Source organism: Microcebus murinus, chromosome 16, assembly GCF_040939455.1.
Source record: "Microcebus murinus isolate Inina chromosome 16, M.murinus_Inina_mat1.0, whole genome shotgun sequence".
NCBI classification, from domain to species: domain Eukaryota; kingdom Metazoa; phylum Chordata; class Mammalia; order Primates; family Cheirogaleidae; genus Microcebus; species Microcebus murinus.
This window is the reverse complement of record NC_134119.1, coordinates 30,346,721-30,369,274: the sequence shown is the minus strand read 5'-3', so window position 1 is coordinate 30,369,274 and position 22,554 is coordinate 30,346,721. Positions and strand designations below refer to the sequence as shown.

The 22,554-nt window shown below is 55.0% G+C and overlaps 1 protein-coding gene across 1 annotated transcript; it reads left to right on the top strand.

The window, feature by feature from the left end:
* Nucleotides 1-3,812: 3,812 nt before the first annotated feature.
* Nucleotides 3,813-15,782, top strand: SUN5 (Sad1 and UNC84 domain containing 5). Its single transcript, XM_012755304.2, has 13 exons — nucleotides 3,813-4,031; nucleotides 4,985-5,043; nucleotides 5,196-5,270; nucleotides 6,081-6,147; nucleotides 6,801-6,862; nucleotides 8,785-8,834; nucleotides 9,992-10,026; nucleotides 10,611-10,719; nucleotides 11,565-11,643; nucleotides 12,116-12,231; nucleotides 13,792-13,959; nucleotides 14,486-14,572; nucleotides 15,607-15,782. The coding sequence occupies exons 1-13, from the start codon at nucleotides 3,955-3,957 to the stop codon at nucleotides 15,736-15,738; spliced, it is 1,116 nt and encodes a 371-aa protein (XP_012610758.1). The 5' UTR covers nucleotides 3,813-3,954; the 3' UTR covers nucleotides 15,739-15,782.
* Nucleotides 15,783-22,554: the final 6,772 nt, after the last annotated feature.

The window sequence follows — 22,554 nt, the reverse complement described above, 5'->3', positions numbered from 1 at the left end:
GGCAGACGGGCTGGCTGAGGCCCATCAAGGTGGCACTGGCCAAAACTCCCACAGCAAGACCAGGGATGGATGGACGCTGCTGCAGAAGGGGGCTGGAGGTAGTATCCCACGGACCAGACAGGGAACTGGAGGCTCCTCCGGGAGGAGAGCCGGTCCCATTCCCGTTCCTACCTCGGGCGGCTCTGTGAGCAGGTGAACCGTCTGTCCCAGGTGGGCAGGTTGCTATATGAGGCTGCTATATGAGGCTCCTCGGCACGCAGGGCCACTGGGAAGGGACCTGAGGAGTGGCAGGTTTGCTTGTGGTCGCAGGTGTTTTCCCTGCAAACACGGCCTCTGCCAGAGCATCTCCTCCACATGCGACGCTGCTGCCACGTAGCCAGGCCTGGCTGCCAACTTCAGCACAACCCTGGGGGCGGGCAGCTTCGGCCTCAAGGGCCAGGAGAGATCTGGAAGGAAGGCTGCCCCTAAGAGGGTCCTAGGAGGCTCCCCTCATCACCCCAGCCTGGTCCAGCTAAGACCCAGGAGGAAGGGGGTGCCCAAAGGCAGGAGGATGGCACCTCTCCAGCCTGGTGCCTCCAAGTTCATCCAGATACATGGCCCTTTTAGGAGGAGCAGACTACCTGAGCCCTGACCCCAGTCACTGACTAAGCCTGGATCCTGGTTACATACTGAGCCCTGATCCTGGTCACATACAGAGCCCTGACCCCAGTCACCGACTAAGCCTGGATCCTGGTTACATACTGAGCCCTGATCCTGGTCACGTACAGAGCCCTGACCCCAGTCACTGACTGATTCCTGACCTTTGTCACTGACTACTAAGCCCTGATCTTGATCACACTGAGCCCTAACTCAAAAGGGAACAGATAAGAAAGTGCAGATGGGCCGGGCGCAGTGGCTCACGGCTGTAATCCTAACATTCTGGGAGGATGAGGTGGGCAGATTGCTCAAGGTCAGGAGTTCGAGACCAGCCTAAGCTAGAGCAAAACACTGTCTCTACTATAAATAGAAAGAAATTAATTGGCCAACTAATATATATAGAAAAAATTAGCCGGGCCTGGTGGCACATGCCTGTAGTCCCAGCTACTCAGGAGGCTGAGGCAGGAGGATTGCTTGAGCCCAGGAGTTTGAGGTTGCTGTGAGCTAGGCTGACACCATGGCACTCTAGCCCAGGCAACAGAGTGAGATGCTGTCTAAAAAAAAAAAGAAGAAGAAAGAAACTGCGGATGCCCCAATCCTGTTCCTTGACACCCCAGCCTCTCCCCAAATGCACATCCCACTCACAGTGGGTTTAGCACCTCATCTTCCTCACCACAAACTCCACCCTGGCTACATGGGACACAACAAACTGTGTGTGCACATGGAGAAATTTGTATTACACGTGTGTGAGAAGGTTATGTGTGTGTGTGGTTGTGTGCATAGTCACATGTACACATGTGCAGTAGGTCATAATTACTGGCATCAGAGGAAAATATGTGTTCTTATGTGTGAGTGTGGACATGAAATGGGCGTGTTGGCATCTTAGTTTGTAGTGTTACATGCCTGTTTACGCAAACATACACGAGTGCAGATGGGTGTTTTGTGTACATGTACGCATCTGTGGGTTTGGTCTACTGAGTGTTTGAGCCTGCCGGTGCCTGTGTGTATGTGTGTAGTGGACTGTTTCCTGGTATCAGGTGTGTGTGTGTTTGTGTGTCTGTGTGCACATGTGTGCATGGGATGATGGCATAGCTGCAGGGAAGGCCCCTCTGTTCCTCTGTATAACTCACCTGGGGCACAGGCACAAGGGTCCTTGGGGCCTTCCCCAATTCCAGAGCCTTCTGTGGCTCCCACTGACTCCACACCAGCCCAAATATCAGGCCAGAGCCCAGGCCCACCCTGGGCTGGGCCTCCCACTAGTACCCACAGAGCAACAGAGGCCGCAGGTGCCATCAAGCCCTCCCTGAACGGCTGGAGCTTCCCTGAGCTCGTCCTGCCTCCCAGCCAGTGCTCCCCTGCCTTATCTAGAGGCCACCGGGAGTGGGCAGAGCCTGCTGTGAGCCCCCGACCTCCCGCTGCTGGCCTCAGCTTGCCCAGCAAGGCATGACCAGGCCCTCCCGCCCCTCACCACGGGCGAGGCAAACAGCAGACTCAGGGCACAGAGGTGCAAATATTGACCGAAGCCACTGTCAGTGTTTGCTCTCAGCACGAACACTTCCTCTTCCTCAGCATTTCCAGGGACATTTGGGCCACAGTCAGTAGACACAAAGGAGGGAGATTCTCACCAGCCCAGCAGCCTCCCCACAGCGATGGAGCACCTGCGCCATGCACGATGTCCTGCCAGCCACTTTGCCTGCGTCCCAGGATGGGCGCTGGGTCTGCTCGGCCCTGTATTCAATGACTAATAAATATTAGGATTGTTGAATGAATAAATGAATGTGTATATAATTGAAAGACTTTGTAACAGTTTTAGTGGTAGCATTTTAGTTTCCCCTTCACTGAATATTTTCAAGAGTACTGCATTGGTTTCCTATTGCTGCCATAACAAATTGCCACAAACTTGGTGACTTAAAACACAAATTTATCATCTTACCATTGTGGTGGTCCAAAGTCCAAAATGGGTCTCACTGGGCTAAAATCAAGGAAGTATTGGCAGGCTGCATTCCTTTCTGGAGGCTTGAGAAAAGGCTGTTTCCTTGCCCTTTCTGCTTCTACAGCCTGCCCTCACTCCCTGGCTCCTGGCTCCTTCCTCCATCCTCAAAGCCAGCAGTGTTGAGCTGAGCACTTTTCATGCTACCATCTTTCCATCTCCCACTTGTAAGAACCTTGTAATATATGAGGCCTGTATGGATAATCTAGGATACTCTCCCCATCTCAAGGTAAGCTGATTGGCAACCTAAATTCCATCTGCTAGCTTTATTTCCCTTTTGCTACGTAACCTAACATAGTCACATATTCAGGATTTGGTATGTGGGTCTCTTTGGGGGACTGTTATTCCACTGCCCACAGGTACTTTGCCTGCAATTTAGAGCAACTGCCACAAGGGGGCAAAAGTGAATTCATTTTAGCTTCACTCTCCAAATCAACAGGCTCTCCACAGGCAGGGTTGACAGAAAACGCTGAGCCAAACATTTCCACTCTGTTCTGCTTTTATTTTTCCCCAGTGAAAACTACTTTATTGAAACAGCAACACGTGTAATGTTATTTTGTGTTATGCAGGATGTCTACCAGTGAGAAGCTCCGCATTGCAAAGTGTGTTCACATACAACCTAAAAAGATGGTAAACCTGGGAAGCTCAGGGCAGGAAGGGGTCTAGGGAACGAGGAAGTGCACGGCCTTCTGATTGGAGCCTCAGCTCTCACCCAGCTTCTCAGACACTGGCATGGTCCCGCCCATCTTGAGGCCTCAATTTCCACATCTTAAAAGTGGAGAGCAGGCCAGGCACTGTGACTCATGCCTGTAATCTTAGCACTCTGGGAGGCTGAGGCAGGAGGATAGCTCAAGGTCAGGAGTTCGAGACCAGCTTGAGCAAGAGCGAGACCCCATCTCTACTAAAAATAGAAAGAAATTAGCCGGACAACTAAAAAATATATAGAAAAAATTAGCCGGGCATGGTGGCACATGCCTGTAGTCCCAGCTACTCGGGAGGCTGAGGCAGGAGGATCGCTTGAGCTCAGGAGTTTGAGGTTGACGCCACGGCACTCTAGCCTCAGCAACAGAGTGAGACTCTGTCTAAAAAAAAAAGTGGAGAGTTGGTCACAACGGCTGCCTGTGATGGGAGGTTCCGGGGCCAGGCTGGAGACTGGGCAGCACCACCCCCGCCTGCTCTGTGAGATCACAGTGCCGACCGCTCCACATGACCTGGGCAGATTCCACGTGGCACCTCCCAGGAGACGCTCGGCGGTAGCAGCAGCAGCAGCAGCAGCCACTTCCTCCTCGCCAACTCCCTGAGATTGCCCAATCCTAGCGAAGGAATCGATGCCACGGTCCTCAAGGAGCCCTGGGGACTCGGGCTGCCCACCCGAAGATGCGGCCCACTGTGCCAGGTCCAGGAGGTGAGGACGAAGCCCCTCTCTCTGCCTGGTGCTTTGCGGGTTACGAGTGCTGTCCCTCTGCCCTCCTTGGAGGTGAGCGGCCATCATCACGTTACAGATGCGGCAGCTGACACCAGAGAGGTTTTTTTTTTCTTTTGAGACAGAGTCTCACTTTGTTGCCCAGGCTAGAGTGCCATGGCATCAGCCTAGCTCACAGCAACCTCAAACTCCTGGGCTCAAGCAATCCTTCTGCCTCAGCCTCCCGAGTAGCTGGGACTACAGGCATGCGCCACCATGCCTGGCTAATTTTTTCTACATATTTTTAGTTGTCCAGCCAATTTCTTTCTATTTTTTAGTAGAAATGGGGTCTTGCTCTTGCTCATGCTGGTCTCGAACTCCTGAGCTCAAATGATGCTCCTGCCTCAGCCTCCCAGAGTACTAGGATTACAGGTGTGAGCCACCGCACCTGGCCATACAATTTTTTCATAAACAAATATAAACACACTGGGGGTATAATAAGACACATTTGGGGACCTTTGGCTTAAGAAATAAAGAAAATGTTTTTATCTCACATACCAAGAGGCCCCAAGGCATGGTGGCTCCGCAGTTCTGCATTGTCACTCAAGACCCAGGTTCCTGCCATTGCTTTGCTCTTCACCTTGAACCAATCATGGCCAAGGAATGGGCTTTGACCAGTCAGGATGGTCTAAAATCACATGGAGTAGGAGTAGAGAAAGGAACAAAACCAGGCTTCTGCCAGCCTCTGGGACATGGTGACAACCACCTGTGACTGTCACAGCAGTCCTGAGTTCTTTCCTCAATAAGGACCTGGATTTCGGGTCAGCCAGACCTGGGTGTGTCCCAGACTCACAGGCTGGTGGTCTCGGGCAAACTTCCCTGTAACTCAGTTTAGCTGTCTGGAATGTGGTTCCTGGTAAATTATAAAATGCTACTGTGAATCTTGTCATTCCCAGGGCCGCCCAGCGAAGCCGGAACACGTGCAGGATAACGGACGACTCCTCCCCAAACCTGAGTGAGCAGGGAGGGGCGCTCTAGGGTCTTCCCAGCAAGAGGCAGGGGCACAGGGGCGGGGAGGCTCGCACCCAGCTCTGGGCACTGCCCAGGTCTCTGCAAGACCACACCCCAGAGGCCGGCAGTGACATGACAGTCCTGTGCTCTCTGCAGATGACCCCTTCCTGTTGCCCGTCCGCATCAACACCCCAGCTCTGGGCCTGACTCAGTGCATGCTGGGATGTATGTGTACGTATCTACGGAAGAACCTCCTTGGCCATCAGCGCGGGCCTGGGCAGAGGGCCCAGCGTCAGGCCAGGCTGACCCCGGGTAGTAATGCCTGCCATGGGCTGCAGGAGCGGTTGGGAGCTGCAGGGGGCGCTCTGGACTCAGAGGTGGCATCCCAGCTGGGATCTCTTTGGTGGTTGGAGAGAAGTGGGTGGGAGACTCACCGTTTGGAGGAGGAGTTGACGGCCAGCCCTCCCCTACTCTGCGGGGGCCTGGCCACTGCTGCCGTCCATCCAGCCAGCCCTCGAGTCACTCACGGGTTCGCCCATGCCTTTACTTGTTCACAGGCACGCCCACCCAGCCATCAGCCCATTCATCTGCCTGCCATCCTCCCACCCTCTCAGCCGTCTTCCTATTCACCCGCCTTCCAAGCCAGCCAATCTCTTCTCTATTCTTCCACCCACCCCTGTATGCCCCCACCCTCCCGCCCATCCCTGAACCCCTGAACCCCTACTTTTTGCCTCGCTCCATGCTGGGCATCCAGAGGAATAGGCCAAAGGCCCCTGGCCTTGCCCAGCTCCTGGTGGCTGGGAGTGGGCACAGGCACATTCTGGCCTTTGGTGCCAGCAGGGACAAGCATTGCTCATCCACAGGACCCACACCCACTCCAGGCCGGCGCCTACCCATAAGCAGGGCCAAAGGCTTGAGCAGCTGATTGAGAGGGTCTCTCAGCTCCAGGGCCTCTCCCCAGCCCCAGGACAGTCAGCAAGTCCTCATACTGGGACAAAGATGAGAGTGCAGTGACTCACTGCTGCTCTGTGTCCTCTGCAGCCTGGGTCACCTTCGTGGCCTGCTTCCTGAGAACTCAGGCCCAGCAAGTCCTGTTCAACACCTGCAGGTGAGCAGGGGTGGGAGGGGATGGGGGCTGGGAACAGACAGCTGGGGACCATAGCAGCCCTCCATCGGTTTGGACCTCCCCTTGGTAGCCAGACCAGATAGCTATCCCAGACCTGGCGTTTATCAAATCCTCCCTCCAGAACCTACTGTGGCTCCCTATTGCTCCAGCCCCTCCTTCCCATGCTGCCCTCACTCTGCTTCCTGATATTGACCCACTGGACCAGCAAGGCTAGGGTGGTCACTCCCTGGACACCCCATTCCGACCCGCACCTCCACGCCTTTGCACGTGCTGTTCTCACCCAGAGTGCCCGTCCCACCCTTTCCCTTCACCCTTCCTGCCCATGTAAATTTCTCTGAGTTCCAGCATGGCTGTTCACTCATTCATTCATTTACAGTTTATATTCTACGCGATTCCTTAGTGCCTACTCTGGGCCCAGCCGCGGCCCCCACCATTCATGAGCTCCCGGTCAGGCGGGAAAGGCAGACCCCAAAACAGTGCCAGGCTGGGAGTGTTGACTCTGGAGGGCTTAGGAGGAGGGGACACTTGAGCTGAGTCCTGAAGGACGCAATCACCAGGGAGAGAAGGCGGAGGAGGGTGCACCCTTGCCAGGGACTTGCCAGCCCCGCCTTGGCCACCACGTCCCTGTCTTCCAGATGCAAACTGTTCTGCCAGAAGGTCATGGAGAAGACGGGAGTCCTGGTCCTCTGTGCTTTCGGTGAGTCCCCAGGGCCCCGCCGAGTCCCGGGTCAAAGTAGCCCAGGGCTCTGCACTGACTAGGGGACACTGGACAAGACACTGCTGCTCTGTGTGACTCAGTTTCCCCATCTGTCTGACGGGTGTTGCTGTGAGGATTAAATGACATGATGACCAAGAAAACTTTTTGGAAGCCCAAAAAGTTTGAACACTGTAAAGCTCTTTGAACACTGTAAAGCTCTCTCCAAACCATGTTATCACAATTGTCATTCCCTCTTTATGGGTTTCCGTGGCTTCTTTTCCGCCACCACCCCCGCCTCCCACGTCACAGCTCGGCTTTCCCAAGCAAAGGGATCTCCCCTCCACTCAGGTATGCTGGTCTCAGAGGTGGGGGTGGGGGGCAGGGAAGGAGCGAGAACCAGCTCCCCGCAGGACGACGAGCACCTTCCTGCCTTCACTGCACACATAGGACCTTTGCATGTAACAGCTTTCTTGACATAGAATTCACATGCCATAAAGTTCACCCTCCTAAAGCATACAACTCAGTGGTTTTTAGTATATTCACAAGGCTGTGCAACCATCACCATTATCAAATTCTGGAATATTTTCACCAACTCAAAAAGAATCCCCCAGCCCCTGGCAGTCACTTCTTGTTCCCCACACCCAACCCCACCAGCCCTAGGCAAGCACTGATCTGTTTTCTGTTTCTATTGATTTGCCCATTCTAGACTTTTCATATCATTGAGTAAAACACTATGTGGCCTCTGTGGCTTTTTTCACTTAGCATAATGTCTTCAAAGTCTATCCATGTTATAGCATGTATCAGTACTTCATTGGTTTTTATCCGTTCCTCATTTGATGGATACTAGGGTTGTTTCTGCTTTTTTGCTATTACTAATAATGCTTTTGTGGAGGTGTTTTCAATTCTCTCGGGTATATACCTGGCTCATATGGTAACTATGTTTAACTATTTGAGGAACTAACGAACTGTTTTCCAAAGTGGCTGCACCATTTTACATTCTCACCAGCAATGTATGAGAATTCCAGTTTCTCCACATCCTTACCAATATTTGCTATTATCTGGGTGTTTTGTTTTTTTTTTTTTATTATAGCCATCCTAGAGGGTATGAAGTGGCATCTCATTATGGTTTTGATTTGCATTTCCCTAATGAATAGTGATACTGAGCATCTCCTCCTGTGCTTATTGGCGATTTGTGGATATTCTTTGAAGAAAAGTCTTGGATACTTTAGAATTTTATATGCAAGATCATATCATTTACAAACACAGGTAGTTTTAGTTATTACTGTGTGATAATCTAAATGCCTTTTACCTCTTTTTCTTGACTAATTGACCTGGCTAGGACCTCCAGTATTGCATTAAATAGAAATGGCAAGAGCAGACATCCTTCTCTAGTTTCTGATTGTAGGGTGGAAAGCATCCAGTCTCCCACCATTAAATAGGATGTTAGTTGTGGGTTTTCCATAAATGACGCTTATCAGGCTAAGTTAGTTCTCTTCTATTCCTAGTTTGTTTCATGTTATATCAAGAACAACAAATAAGTTGTAAAGGCTTTTATATAACGGCTCCAATGGTGGTATTTCAGTCAGCATGGAGATCATAAAATGCAGAATGCCTTCTTCTCTTTGCCAATTATCCCCGGTAGGTTGGGACAGAGGAGGGGGTGGAGACACGGATTATTTGGTTTATGTGACACATGTAACGTATATGATATCATTTGATCTTGAAGTGGATGTTATTGTTATTCCAGTTTTACAGAGGAGGAAACTGAGATATAGGGCGATATAGGGTTAAGAAACATCTCCCCGAGTTGCACAATGCTAGCAAGTGGCAAAACTGGGATTTCAGCCCAGATGCCTTAACTCCAGAGCCTAAGCTCTTCGCTTCCATATTGATGGCTCGTTCTTATTCTCATGGCCCCACAGGATTCTGGATGTTTTCTATTCACTTACCATCGAGAGTGGAAGTCTGGCAGGTGAGTGTGTGCCCTCTTCACGCCCACAGCTGACTGGTCTCACCCTGGCCAGCCCATGGCACCTCCATGGCTCCCCTCATTCTCACCACATCTGGACCCAGTTGCTGACTTATCCCAGATCCAAAATTCTGCCTTTGTCATGCCACCCACGTAGAAACCATCTCTTCTGCCAAATGTGACTCTCAAAGACCAGATGCAACAGTCCCTCCCACAGGGTGGCTCTCCTGTCAGTCACTCCCAGAAACGACCCATCTAAAGTGGGATAGTGAGAACAGGGAACCCATTTCTCTACTGAAGGCACTTTGTTCTTCTGCTTAAATGAAACGATACCCATTTGCTTTGTGATTCCTGGGGAGGAAGGAGGGGGAAATAAGTGGCCAGATCTCCCTGTTGGAGGACAGCAAAAAGTCTCCGAAGGCCTTGGAAAGGGAATCTGAGAGGCCTGTCCCTCCCTGTCCTCTCCTCACCCTTATGAACTCCTTCATATCCTATGAATGTCATATCCTCTAGGAACACTCTGGCAGAGGTGGTCACATTGCCCTCGTTCCTCCCACAACTTTCTGTAATCATGACTGTCTCCCCAACTGTGCTGGCAGCTTCTTGAAGGAAGAAGCCAGGTCTGGTTCATCCCAGCAATGTCCAGCTCAGTACCAAGCACAGGGTTGCCACTATCAGTGCTGGACGACTGGATGGCCAGATGGGAGTGTCAATGGAGGGAGAATGGATGGGAGGATGGATGAATGTATGGATAGGAGGTTTGATGTGGTGGGTATAGGGCTAGGGGAAAGAGATGGGAGGATAGATGAATAGGTAAATGGGAGAATGGATGGAGGAGATAGTGGATATATGTGAGGGCAGATGAGATAGATGAGTGAGTGGGTGGGTGGGTGAATTAATAGATGGGTGGATGAAAGGGTGGATGAATCGAGCAGGATGTATGGATAGAAAAGTAGATGGATGGGGTGTGGATGGATGGATTAAAGGAGAGTAAATAAGAGTTTGGATAAATGATGGGTGCATAGATGAATGGAAGAGCAAACAGGAAAGTGGATGAATGGATGGATTTATGATTGTGAGAAAATGGATGGATGAAGCACTATTGGGCCGAGATTAGGCCATCTGAAGAAGATCCCTTGCTTTTCTCAACACTTCACCAGGATGACAGCATAAATAGTCCACTGCAGAGCTTGAGGTAAGAGGAATCATTTGAGTAGTCACATAATTACCTAAAACCAGAGATACAGCCAGAATCTGGAGTGTAATAGAAAAGAATATAGGCTCTATAGTCAGACCAATGTGGTTTTAAATTCTAGCTCCTGTACCTCCTACCTGAATGACCTTATGCAAGTTATTTAATCTCTCTGCCTTTGACTCCTCATTTATGAGACGAGGCTTACTGCCCACCTTGCTCTGGGTAGTTATGGGCATTAAAGAGGATGAAAAGTATCTTGAATAGTTCCTGGTGCATAGTCAGTACTCAGCAAATGGTAGCTGAGAAGAAATTTTAACTGACAAGACACACTTGGTGTCAGCATCCTTAATTGCAGACAAACTACTCAGGAATATTTGGAAGGGCGTAAGGATATTCCAAGCAGAAGGAACAGAATGCTTTAGAGATAAGACCCTGCTAGGGGAGGGGTGGTTAGGGATGGGCCCAAGAGAGTGGAAGGATCTGAAGCTAGTTCTTTGAAGGATAACTAGCAAAGGAGGAATCTGAGGGTAATAATAGCAGCATCACAAATTCATCAGTTCTCGTTCTCACTCCTTCCTGACAAGGATGTACCAGGAGAAGGTGCGACATCACACTGGAGAAATCCAGGACCTCCGAGGTAGCATGAACCTCCTTATTGCCAAGCTCCAGGAGATGGAAGCCATGTCAGATGAGGTGAGATGCTGGCCGTTCTGCCCTAGACACCTAACTTATCTTCATTTGGTGCCTTGTTTCCTCTCTCCCAAGTCTTCTTCCCTGGTTTTATCCCTCATTGTGATGGAGTACATCCCTCAATGACTTCCTGTAAAAGAGTGAAGGAATAAGTATATTTATTTTTTTAGAACGTGCATGTTTAAAAACACCTTTATTCCATCCTTGCACTTGATTGATAGTTTGGCTGAGTATAGAACTCTAGATAGGAAATCGTTTCTCCTGAGAATTTTGAAGGAAGCTCACCACTGTATTCTATATAGTTTGTACTGTTGCTATTGAGAAATCTAATGCCACTCTTATTATTGATCTTTTGAGTGTGGTCTGTTTTGATTTTTTTTAATCCCTAGGAGCTTGAGAACAGTCCTGGCACATGGTAGGGGCTTTAGAGATTTCTATAACAGCACCCTCCAAACAGTGAGAGATAGACACGATTACTGTCCCCATCTTACAGAGAAGAAAATTGAGGCTTGGAGGGGCAGCAAATTGCCCACAGGCTCCTAGCAGTAAAGGTCTGCCTGATTCCTGAGCAATTAAGCTCATTGAGACTCCAGGACCCTCCCGTGACATCTGGTCACTGGTAAACCCTGTGGGTGGGTGTGGGGTGGCTCTCTGCAGCCGGGGCTCCCTCACAGCACAGCGACTGGGCAGGCCTGTGGGCACCCGGCCATGGGCTTCCGCAGACAGGGATAGGCCGTCAGGGAGGAGAGGGTGTCCTGCAGCACCTGTCACCTGGTGTGGACATGCAGGAGGGGATCAGGATCTGGAAGAACGTGCCAGTGCACAGCTGGTGCTTTCTGCCTTCTCAGCAAAAACTGGCCCAGAAAATAATGAAGATGATACAAGGAGATTACATTGAAAAGCCGGACTTTGCCCTGAAGTCTATAGGTGGGTGACCTCCCCGCCCCCACTGTCTCCCTCAGAATAGAGGGAGGCCTCCTGGGGGGACGTTTGGGCTGAGGCTTGGTGAGGAGGGAGCATTATTCCAGACCAAGGGACATAATGCAGACGATGCCCCATGAAGAGCCCTCAGGAGCCAGCGCAGGGCAGCCCAGGACGAGATCCCGGCCAGGCAGCCATGGCTCGTGCGGGCTCCCAGGACTCAGTGAAATGTGCGGCCAGCACTTTGATGAATTAGCTCTCGGCAGCAGCGGGGAGCCCTGTGAAGCGGATGTTGCCATCACTGCTGCGACTGTTACTGTCACTGCTCCCGTTTCCCAGAGGGGAACACTGAGTTCCAGAGAGGACCAGTGAGCCATCCAAAGTGTTCACCCAGCACATAGGGAGGGCCTAGTCATGGGGTCCCCTCCACCAGGCCGAAGCCAGGCTGCTCGGCTGAGACCCACCTCCCCCCACACAGGGTCCAGCATCGACTTTGAGCACACGTCGGCCACGTACAACCACGACAAGGCGCGCTCCTACTGGAACTGGATCCGGCTGTGGAACTATGCGCAGCCCCCGGACGTGATCCTTGAGGCAGGGGGGGTGGGGGTGGGGAGAGCGGCCGGGGCGTGGTCAGGCAGGGTCTGGGGACCAGAGCTGGCAGCAGAGGTTGGGGGTGGGATCAAAGGGGCCAGTGCAGGGGCAGGGCAAGAGATAGGAGCAGGAGACAGATGGGGCAAGGGCAAGGGGCAGGGGGACAACTGACAAGGTGTGGCTGGAGAGAAGACGGGCGGGGGCAGGACAGAGAGCAGGGCCACTGCAGTTGGGGACAGGGGCAGGACACAGGACAACCTGCTCTTGGGACCGGAAGGGGCCTGAAGCCCCAGCCCTTGAGGGTCAGGGAACCCTCAGAGCCACCCTGGGGACAGGCCTGTGATATACCCATTTTGCAGAGGAGACTGAGGCTCAAAGAGCCAGGTCACTTGACTGCAGCCACATAGCCGGTCACTGGCATATGGCAGAGCCAGAATTCAAATGTGAGCTTTTTACCCCTGGGGAACCCTGCCTCACCAAGGAGGAAACTGAGGCCCAGGGCGGGGAAGGTGCTTGTCCAGGTCACAGAGCAAGTGCCTTTGCTCAGCAAACACCAGCTGAGCCTCTCGTCCTGGTGGCCAGCCCTGGGGGGCCAAGGCCACAGGGGACTTGTCTGCGGGCTCCATCGTCAAGGAGCTCGAGCTCCGCACTCGGGGCAGGCTGGGGCAGCAGCGGTCCTGCCCAGCTGGGGGTGGGGGGCATCCTCCTCCTGGTATTGGTCACGCAGAGGGAATGGCAGGGCCCAAGCCAAGCGTGAGTCCAGGGAGCACAGGGTGACTGGCAGGCCGGGCAGGGAGGGCTACAGTCAGGTCAGAGCAGAGGTGAGAAGCGGCCCTGCTTCCCATCTCATCCTGACCAAGCTCCCTCCAGCTCCCACGTCTGGAGCCTGGCTCCACACTGGGCCCTCTCCATGCTGTCCCCTCGGCTCGCTTTCCCAGCTAACTCCTAATATCCCTTGTCCCTGCTCCCCCGGGATGCCTTCCCTGACCCCACGCCCTCTGCGCCCTCATTCTAGCATCTACTGCTCCAGATAAGGAGCTGTGTCTCCACAAAGCTCAGGGCCTACTAAGTGAGTGTCTTTGCTGTGTGATTCTGGCCAAAACTCTCCCTCTCTGGGCCTCTGTTTCCTCTTTATGGAACAGGAGATTGTAGTGGTTCATCGCAAGCTCCAGGATAAAATGGCCTGGGTTGCATTTCTGGCTCTGCATGGCCCAGGACCAGTCATTTCCCTGCTCTGTTCCTCAGTTTCCTTATCTGCAAAATGGGGGAGTGGTAATGGCGCCTCAGTCATGGGGTGATGGTAAGACCGTGTAAAGAATGATGGGGTGGATGGATGGATGAATGAAGCAGACCCCTGCACTCACTTTGCTGGGCTCAAGGGGCTTGTCCTCACCATAAGCAGTCAGGGGAGCCCCCTAGAGAGGGTGGCATTTGAGCCACACTTTGTAGACAAGGACTGGCTCATTTGGGAGGACCTAGAAAGTGTAGGGGATGCGAGGTAGGATGAGGAACTCCCCCTACACCCCATCACAGACTGCCCCCCCCACCTGCTTCTTCTAGCCCAACGTGACACCTGGCAACTGCTGGGCCTTCGAGGGTGACCGAGGCCAGGTGACGATCCGATTGGCTCAGAAGGTCTACCTGTCCAACCTCACACTGCAACACATCCCCAAGACCATCTCACTGTCGGGCAGCCTGGACACCGCCCCCAAGGACTTTGTCATCTACGTGAGCACTCCCCAGCAGGGAGCAGTGCTTAACTGAAGGGACAGCCTCATGACGGTGGCACCGCAGGCCTGCGAGAAACAGTGTCTGCACAGCTCGTGCAGGCTAGAGGGCTGGATGTGGCTCGGTGAAGGCTGGGAGTGGCCGGCGACAGCGGGTCAGCTCTCCGCCTTCAAGGGTAGAGGAGAGGCAGCCACCCTATTTCACCCCAAGCTTTTCAGAGCCAACCATTGAGCCCCCATCTTGCTTAGAAGGTCCAAAGAATTATCTGGACCTCTTCAGTAAAATGAGGCCAAGAGGAGGGTTGGGGACACCCCCTAATCCTACAAGTCAATGGCAAAGTTAGAAGTAGACCCTCAGCCCCTGACTTCCAGCCCTGTGCTCTTTCTTGTCCATTACACCATGATGCAATGGAATGGTACCTGAGTAGGTAAGGAGCTCCCCATCCTGGGAGGTGTGCAAGTCTCACCTGGAGAAGGGAGACACCCTTGGAGGCCCTGCTTGTATCTGACACCTTCTCTTTCCACAGGGCATGGAAAGCTCCCCCAAGGAGGAAGTGTTCCTGGGGGCGTTTCAGTTTCAGCCAGAAAACATCATTCAGATGTTCCCACTCCAGGTAGCTGAGAAAAGCTGCCTGTGTTGAGCACCTGCTGATGTGCACAGTGTGCAGGCTCTACCCAGGGGCCCCGCTTCATCCCCCCACAGCCCTAGGAGGTGCTCGGGCGTTACTAACCTACCTGACAGGCAAGAAAAACTGAGGCTCAGAGAGATGGAGCCACTGCTCAGGGCCGAGAGCAGGAGCCCAGGGAAACCAGCCCAACCCCTGGTCATCCTCCATGTCCCCTGTCTGCCCCAGAGCCCTCTTGCTGCACGCCTCCCGGGGACAGCAGTGTTGAGCATCTGGCAATCCCCATCTCCAGGGGTTGCTGGCTCCAAAGGTAGAGTCTGCATACTGGGAGACCCCCTCATCAGCAGCTGACCCAACCACAGGTGGGGAAACTGAGGCCTAGAGGGGAGGAATCGGGGACCGAAGGAGGACCCAAGGGGTGGCTCCTGGAATGGCCACGGAACTTGACAGGGCGAGTGGAAAATGGACCATTCATTACTTGCACAAATCACAGCCCAACCACAAATTCCGTGTGAGCTTTGGCCATTCCTTTCCTAGCTGGAGCCTCAGTTTCCCCTTCTGTAATTCCCTGGGAGGCTGAAACCATTCAGCGAGGTCTTGAAGGCCAAGTCAGCTCCACTCCCCCTCGAGGGGCAGGTGGGGAGGGGGCGCGCTCAGAGCTGCTGTCACGGGCTGGGTATGGGTGAGCTGCCCAGCCCCACAGCAATCCTGGAAGCAGATAGTCCCACTCCCACGTGGCAAAGGGGGAAACTGAGGCCCAGAGAGGAGTGGTGGCTTGCACAGGGCCCTAAGGCTGGGACATTCCCAACCACAGGATGTCCATCCTTCTGGCCTAACACCTTCCACACAATCCCTTCAGTGTTGACTTGCAGTGTGGCCTTGGGACAGACCATTCCCCTCTCTGGCCTCAGTTTCCCACCTGTGAACTGGGAGAGTTCCCTTCCACTCCCAGATGCCCCCCTGGACGGTGGCGGGGGTGGGCGTCTAGGAGTGAGCTGCTGGTGTCCGACTCTCCCTTCCAGAACCAGCCGGTCCGGGCTTTCAATTCGGTCAAGGTGAAGATCTCCAGCAACTGGGGGAACCCGCGCTTCACCTGCCTGTACCGCGTGCGAGTGCACGGCACCGTGGGGCCCCCCAAAGAGCAGTCTAACTAGAACCCCCGCCCTGAGAGAGATTAAAGTTTATTCTTTGCCCCAGCCCCGGTCTGAGTGTCTTGTGGCCCCAGAGAGAGAGAGTGGCAAGCATTTGACGTCTGAGCATGACGGTTGGCGACCATTGACCACACACTGCGTGCCCAGGCACCTTCACCGCAGCCCAGGATGCCCATTTCACAGATGGGGACAGGGAAGGCTCCAGGCAGTGAAGTGACTTGCTGGAGGTGACAGGCAGCGAGTGGCAGCCCCCGGATTCAAGCCCGGGCAGTCTGGCTCCTGCACACAACAAGAGGCCTCTCTGGCTCCAAATAAGCTCTGCCCCTGACCTGTGTGTGGCCTTGGGCAAGACCCCGTCCTCTCGGGGCCTCCGTCCCCCCCTTCTGTGTCATAGGGACAGAGTGGCTGTTGTATCAGATGAGGCGGTGGGTAAGAGGGCCCGCCCCGCCCACTGTGGAGTGTCAGCGTCATCCAGGCGAGTGACTGTGTGACACCAGGCAGGAGAGACCTGTCCAGACCTCAGTTTTTCCAGATTTAAAAGTTTCTGTTTCCCAGTCTTCAGCCACCGATGCTTTTCCTGCTTAACCTTTATGTAGCTGAGACCCACCTGTTTTAGCATTTATTTGAGATCTTACAGAAGTTCTAAAACACTACCTACTGCCACCATCTACGGTGGCCCTGCCCACGAAGCTCCCGGCCCAGAGCGTTACGTACAGGAGGTGCTGGCTAAACGATCACCAAGGCGAGTGCCAACCTCTGGCCCAGACAGGCGGTAGGAGGCCCTGTCCTCCGGGAGGGGGTGGCACTGTCTCTCAGCAGGGCCGCAGAATGGGGCAGGCTGGCCCAGACAGGCGGTAGGAGGCCCTGTCCTCCGGGAGGGGGTGGCACTGTCTCTCAGCAGGGCCGCAGAATGGGGCAGGCTGGCCCAGACAGGCGGTAGGAGGCCCTGTCCTCCGGGAAGGGGTGGCACTGTCTCTCAGCAGGGCCGCAGAATGGGGCAGGCTGGCCCAGACAGGTGGTAGGAGGCCCTGTCCTCCGGGAGGGGGTGGCACTGTCTCTCAGCAGGGCCGCAGAATGGGGCAGGCTGGCCCAGCTGGCCTGGCAACAGGAACCAGAGCCTGCCGGGATTCCTGGCAGGCAGGGGCGGGGGTGGGGGTGGAGACGCTGGCAGAGGTCCAGCTGGCATTGAGAAGGGCGGATTGATCGGAAATGCGCTCCTCTCCAGCCAGAGCACCCTGAACAGGCGCCTGCCCTGCTGCAGACCCACCCCCTGGCCACCTGCCAGGCCTCCGTGCCAGCCCCAGGCCCCCCAGCCCCAGGCCCCAGGGCCTGCTGTCTCGTGGTCCCCACCGTGGAACGGGCTTGAAGAGGTCACCTCAGGCTCCTGCCAATCCCCACCCTTCCCAGCAATCCGGGGACCTGAAGCCACACACTTCCAGCCTGGCATCGTTTTGGTAGTTTTTATGCAAACCATTCTTGTTACTGAAAAAGCCAAATCATACTAAGTTTGGTAAAAGCGAGTCCGTAGACACCCCACTTCCTCCCCCAGATGCCCCTGCCAATCGCACTCCCCCTCCAGCTGTGATGTTTTCTCCCAGTCGTCTGCCTTGAACTCTGCTTCAGTTGTCGTTTGTTCAACAGATCTTCTTGAACATACTATCAGTTCAATCTTTCTCTTCATGACTTCTCATCTGTGTGCACTGTCAGAAAGTCAATTTTGAGTCAATTTGAGTCAATTTTGACTCAAACGGTACAAAAGCCATCTATGTGACCAAAACATTTGTACCCCTGTAATATTCTGAAATAAAAAATAAATATTTTTAAAAAGAAAGGACATTCCCAGCCCCCAAGTGTATAGAAATATACTCCTATATTTTCTTCTATTAATTTTATCACATACACAAATTTTATATATTTATATATATACGCACTCTGTAATGCATAAGCACAACCACAAAATATGGATGTATAAAGCTCTTTAATGCATCTGGAATTTATTTTTATGCATGGTGTGAGGTAGGGATCTAATGTAGCTTAGTTTTTTGGGGTTTTTTTGAGACAGAGTCTCGCTCTGTTGCCCCAGCTAAAGTGCCGTGGCATCAGCCTAGCTCACAGCAACCTCAAACTCCTGGGCTCAAGGGATCCTCCTGCCTCAGCCTCCTGAGTAGCTACAGGTGCTCGCCACCACATCTGGGTAATTTTTCTACTTTTAGTAGAGACAAGCTCTTGCTTTTTCTCAGGCTGGTCTTGAACTGCTGAGCTCAAGTGATCCTCCCACCTCGGCCTCCCAGAGTGCTAGGGTTACAGGTGTGAGCCACCGCCACCGGCCGGTGTTTCAAAACCTCCTTGGCTGCTCTCATATCCTTTCTTTTCCAGGCAAACTTTAGAATCAGGTTACCAAGTTGCATTTTCAAAAGGTGGTCGGACTTGCACTGGTTTTATGTCTGAAAAATAAATCTCTTGGCCATGTCAGCTCTTCTCTTCCCGGAACATGAAATCTCTCTCTGTTTCTTCTGGTTTTCCCTCAACATCCTTCAGGAAAGTGTCATCAGTTTTTTCGTGTGAATTTGGCACTTTTCCTGCCAGACTGAATCCTGGATATCTTGCGGGTTTTAGGGCTGCGGCCAATGGGATCTCTACCCTCAGTGATGTCCTCCGTGGTCAGGGCTGCTGGGGGCACTTGTGAGGCCCTCGCCCTGCCCCGTCCCCATCCCCAAGGGCTCAAGCTAACTGTCCCAGGTTCCAGGGGGACAGTCGTTTGGTTCGCAAACCCTACACCATCCACAGGTGTGCCCATCCATCACCTGGTGTCTCCCTCGCTAGGGGGACGCGGCACCCCCACAGATGTGAGGAACTATTTCCCAAGGTCACGCGGCTGGGCGCCCACCCAGCCCTGCCAGGCCCCACACACTTGCTCTCCCTCCCGCTCTCCACGGTCCTTGCAGAGCCCAGCAGGCCCGAGAGTGGAGAGCACGGCGCTGGTTCTGACAGGGACAGCGGGGACAGTGGCACATGGACGGGACGGGGCAGAGCCAGGCAGGTGCTCAGTGGCTGGGAGTCTCCTTAGCGTATGCAGAGCATCCCCTGCACGAGGCTCAGCCCTGCTCAGCACTGGTTCCCCCTCACCTGCCCCTCGCCCCACTTGCTGCCCGTCCTCCCAGCTGCGTGGGGCCGGGCTGGGCACTGCAGTCCACGGTGCCCTCCGACAGCCCTCCGCACAGACGTGGGCACGGGGGACTGCGGGACCCAGTCCCACCCGGTCCCACCACAGAACCCTGACTCAGCCCAGCAGGGGCAGGGGCCTGCTCCGGCCAAGGGAGGGCTTGTTTCTGGGGCAGACCCTGCAGGGGAACAAAGTGGCCCCTCGGTCCCCTCCCGCCCACTCGCGCTGCAGGCGCGCAAGGCACAAGGCCGGCCGCGGAGCACAGGAGTGGGCCGCCGGCCAGGGCGGGAATCCGCTCTCTAAGGCGACCAAGACAGAGCCGGAGGCACAGAGCGCCAGACCGTCCCCCAAGGTCCCCAGAGTGGCGCCTCTGATAAGCCCAGCTCAAGCCCCAGGATCCGAGCTAATCCCACTAATCCTGGACGCCAGGCCCAGTGCGGCCAAGGTCGGGGGCAGGGGAGGCCTCTGCGTCTCTGAGACCCCTGGACAGACGGAGGGGAGTGCCCCAGCCATGAGACAGGGCCCCGGGCCCTGGCCCTACCCTGTGCACCTTTACTATGTGGCCTTGAGGGAAGTGCCTGCCGAGCCTCAGTTTCCCTATCTATACCAGATGCTAGTCCTCACCTTCTCCCCGCCAGAGGCGACGGAGGGCCCGAGATGCTGGCGTGGAAGGCACTGCCGACTGCGCAATGAGTGTGCACTGCTGCACGCCAAGGGGAGGGACGGACCACATTCCTATTCCTCCAAATCACATCCGGCCTGAGTCCTCATGCAGCCAGGCCAGCGGGAAGTCCCACAGTGGTCACTTTACAGGTCTCTGTCCCTCTCCCAGGGCTCTGGGGATGACTCGGCCTGGAGAGGAGGGGCTGAGGCTGCCGGTCACCATCCACCATGGTCACAGCCAGGGGGCTGAGGCCAGAGGACGCCGTCCACCCCTCTCTTGACCATGAGGCCCAAGGGCTTATGGGAAGCTCTAGGTGGGCTGGAAAGCTGTTCCAGACTCTGGGCCCCGGGGCCCCGCGCCCTTCCCAGGTCTGTGAACACACGGAGGCTGCTCAGGCAGCAGCCCTGGGCAGTGACCCGGGGCTTCGGCTCCAGGAGGGGTCTGACCAGGAAGGAGGGGCAAGGCAAGCCTCCCGCCCAGGGCCAGGAGTTTCTGCCCCAGGCTAGGTGTGTAGCGGAGGGCAGCCTCCCTCACCCCCAGGGCTCAGAAGAGCAAGCCCCCAGTGCCCCTCCTTCTTACCCTGCCAGCACCACCCAGCAGGGCAGCCAAGCAAGGACATTACCTCCTGAAGGCCCCTTGGGGACAGGAGGGACGCTCCTAGACCGTCCTTTCCAGTTAGCGCAGGCATGCCAGGAGCCATGCTGGGAGGCGCTGAGACCTTGGTTGTTTTGGGGTTTTTTTTTTTTTTTTGCATTTTTTTTTATTTCGGCATATTATGGGGGTACAGATTTTAAGGTTTCAATACATGCCCATTCCTCCCTCCCCCCACAAGTCTGAGTCTCCAGCATGACCATCCCCCAGATGGGGCACATCTCACTCATTATGTATGTATATACCCGCCCCCCTCCCCCCTGCCCAATACTCTATTACTGCAGTACCTATGTGTCCACTTAGGTGATGCTCAGTTAATACCAGTTTGCTGGTGAGTATATGTGGTGCTTGTTTTTCCATTCTTGGGATACTGCACTTAGTAGTATGGGTTCTAGCTCTAACCAAGACCTTGGGTTTTGCCAGGGGGATGAGCAATAAAAATGACAAATGACAACCCCCTTCATGGAGCGCTTGCCCTGGGGGATTCAGGACTGTAGGGTTTAGTTTGGAGTCCGCTGGTGGGGCAGCAGGGGGGTCCAGGGAAGGAAGGTCTGGGAGCCCCAGGGCTCCGTGGCTGTGGATCCCCAACAGGGACAAGGCAGAAGGCTTTGGAGCCCTGTGGCCGGCAGGGCTAGGCCCTCCTGTGGGAAGCTGAAGGAGCACAGAGGCAGGGCCTGGCTCCCTGCAGCCTCGAGTGGCCCTCCTGGACAGAGCTGGGCCAGAGTGGTGGGCAGAAGTGTGTGTCACCCAAGGAAGGACTTTCTAACAGTCCAACTGCAGGGGGAATGAACCCCCTGTCCCAGGAGGTGTGCAAGCCCAGGTGATGGGCAGTTGCTGGTTTGGGAGGTAGCTACTTCCTCCTCTCCCCTCAGCCCCGGACTGTCTGGAGTGCCGCCCATCGGGAAAGTGCATTTCTTATATAAATCTTCAGGGTCACCAGGAGGGGCTTCCTCAATTCTCAGAGGAATTGAGGTTCAGGGAAGTTTAGCCACTGGCCGTAGTCACCCAGCCAGCCTGGGGCAGCAGGAGGGCACCCAGTGAGTGTCTCGGGAGGGTGAGCCAGGCTCAGGGGTTGGCCTGGTCTGGGTGCCAGTCCTGCTCTAACTTCTATGCTGGGTGACCTTGGGCAAGTCACTTTCCCTCTCTGAGCCTCTACTTTCTTCTATACAATGGGAGAAAGACTGCCCACCTCTGGGCATCCCTGCAATGCAGGGGGTTGAGTGCGTCACCTCTCCTTCCCCACATGTCCCCTCCTGCACGTCACACATCCTGCCACCTCCACCTCCTGCACCCGTCCTGAATCCTGCTGCCCCACCCTCCGCACTGGCTCGCCATCCCGGCTTCCTCCCTGGCCCCGCCCCAGTCAGACCCTGTTGCTGTTCGGCTCCGAACCCTGCAATGGCTCCCACCTCCTGTGTGGTCAATCAGACCCTTTTCCTGATCTACAAGGCCTGCCGCCCTGGCCGACAGCATCTCCGGCGTGTCCCTGGCCCTCAGCCCCGGCCACTTGCTGTGCTGCGAGCCCTCTGGGCCTGTCTCACGTCAAGGCCTTTGCCCCTGAGGCACCTGCCCCCGCCTGGAGCTCTCTTCCCCCAGACGTCCGCCCAGCTGGCTCCCCCGGTCCTGGTCTCAACCCCATTGTTCACCCCACACCCCTGTGCTGTCGGCGTCACGGTGCTGCGTGCCCACGCACTGTGGTGTCTCCATGGTCCTCCCTGTTCGCCTCCCGTGAGGTCCCCGAGGGCCGGCGCCACGTTGGTCTCATCCCCCGCTGGGTCCCCAGAGTCCAGCACAGAGCCTGTCCCACAGCAGGCGCCCCGTGGATAGGAGCCGGACGAGAACGACACACAGAGCTGGCCCGGACACCGCGGACTGCGCGGCGGCCACAGTGCAGGCTGCGACGAGAGAGGCGGGCGCGGGCAGGCGCTGATGAGCAGCCGGCCGCCAGTGTAGCACAGGCCGCCATGGACGGGCAGGGCGCCGGCGTGGCCTGCCTCTCCCGTGTCCCAAGCGGGCAGTCCTTGAGGGCCATTGCCGAGGCTGGGGTCAGGGTCACAAGCATGTCAGCAGCATCCCCTAGACAAGAACATGGTGGCTCGTCCACAGATGAGCAAAGATTGAGAGGTGGGAGGCTTAGCGTCCAGCCAAGTCCCTCTCTGGGCCTCAGCTTCCCCATCTACACAATGGGCGCACAGCCTCCTGCTCTGTCGGCCTCATCTGGGCGGTGAGAGGTAGCAAAGGCCTCTAGAGAGGCAGAATGCTGCCATTTCTCATCCAGGAAACTAAGGCCCCGCAGGCCAGGGCTGATCTGAAAGAGAGCGCCCCGAGCCCACACATACAG

Bases quoted from the DNA above. Each gene is read 5' to 3' on its own strand.
- SUN5 (XM_012755304.2), top strand. From the start codon at position 3,955: ATGCCACGGTCCTCAAGGAGCCCTGGGGACTCGGGCTGCCCACCCGAA. The intron at 6,148-6,800 runs GTGAGCAGGGGT...CCTGTCTTCCAG, and splicing joins GTCCTGTTCAACACCTGCAG to ATGCAAACTGTTCTGCCAGA. The intron at 12,232-13,791 runs GCAGGGGGGGTG...TGCTTCTTCTAG, and splicing joins CCCCGGACGTGATCCTTGAG to CCCAACGTGACACCTGGCAA.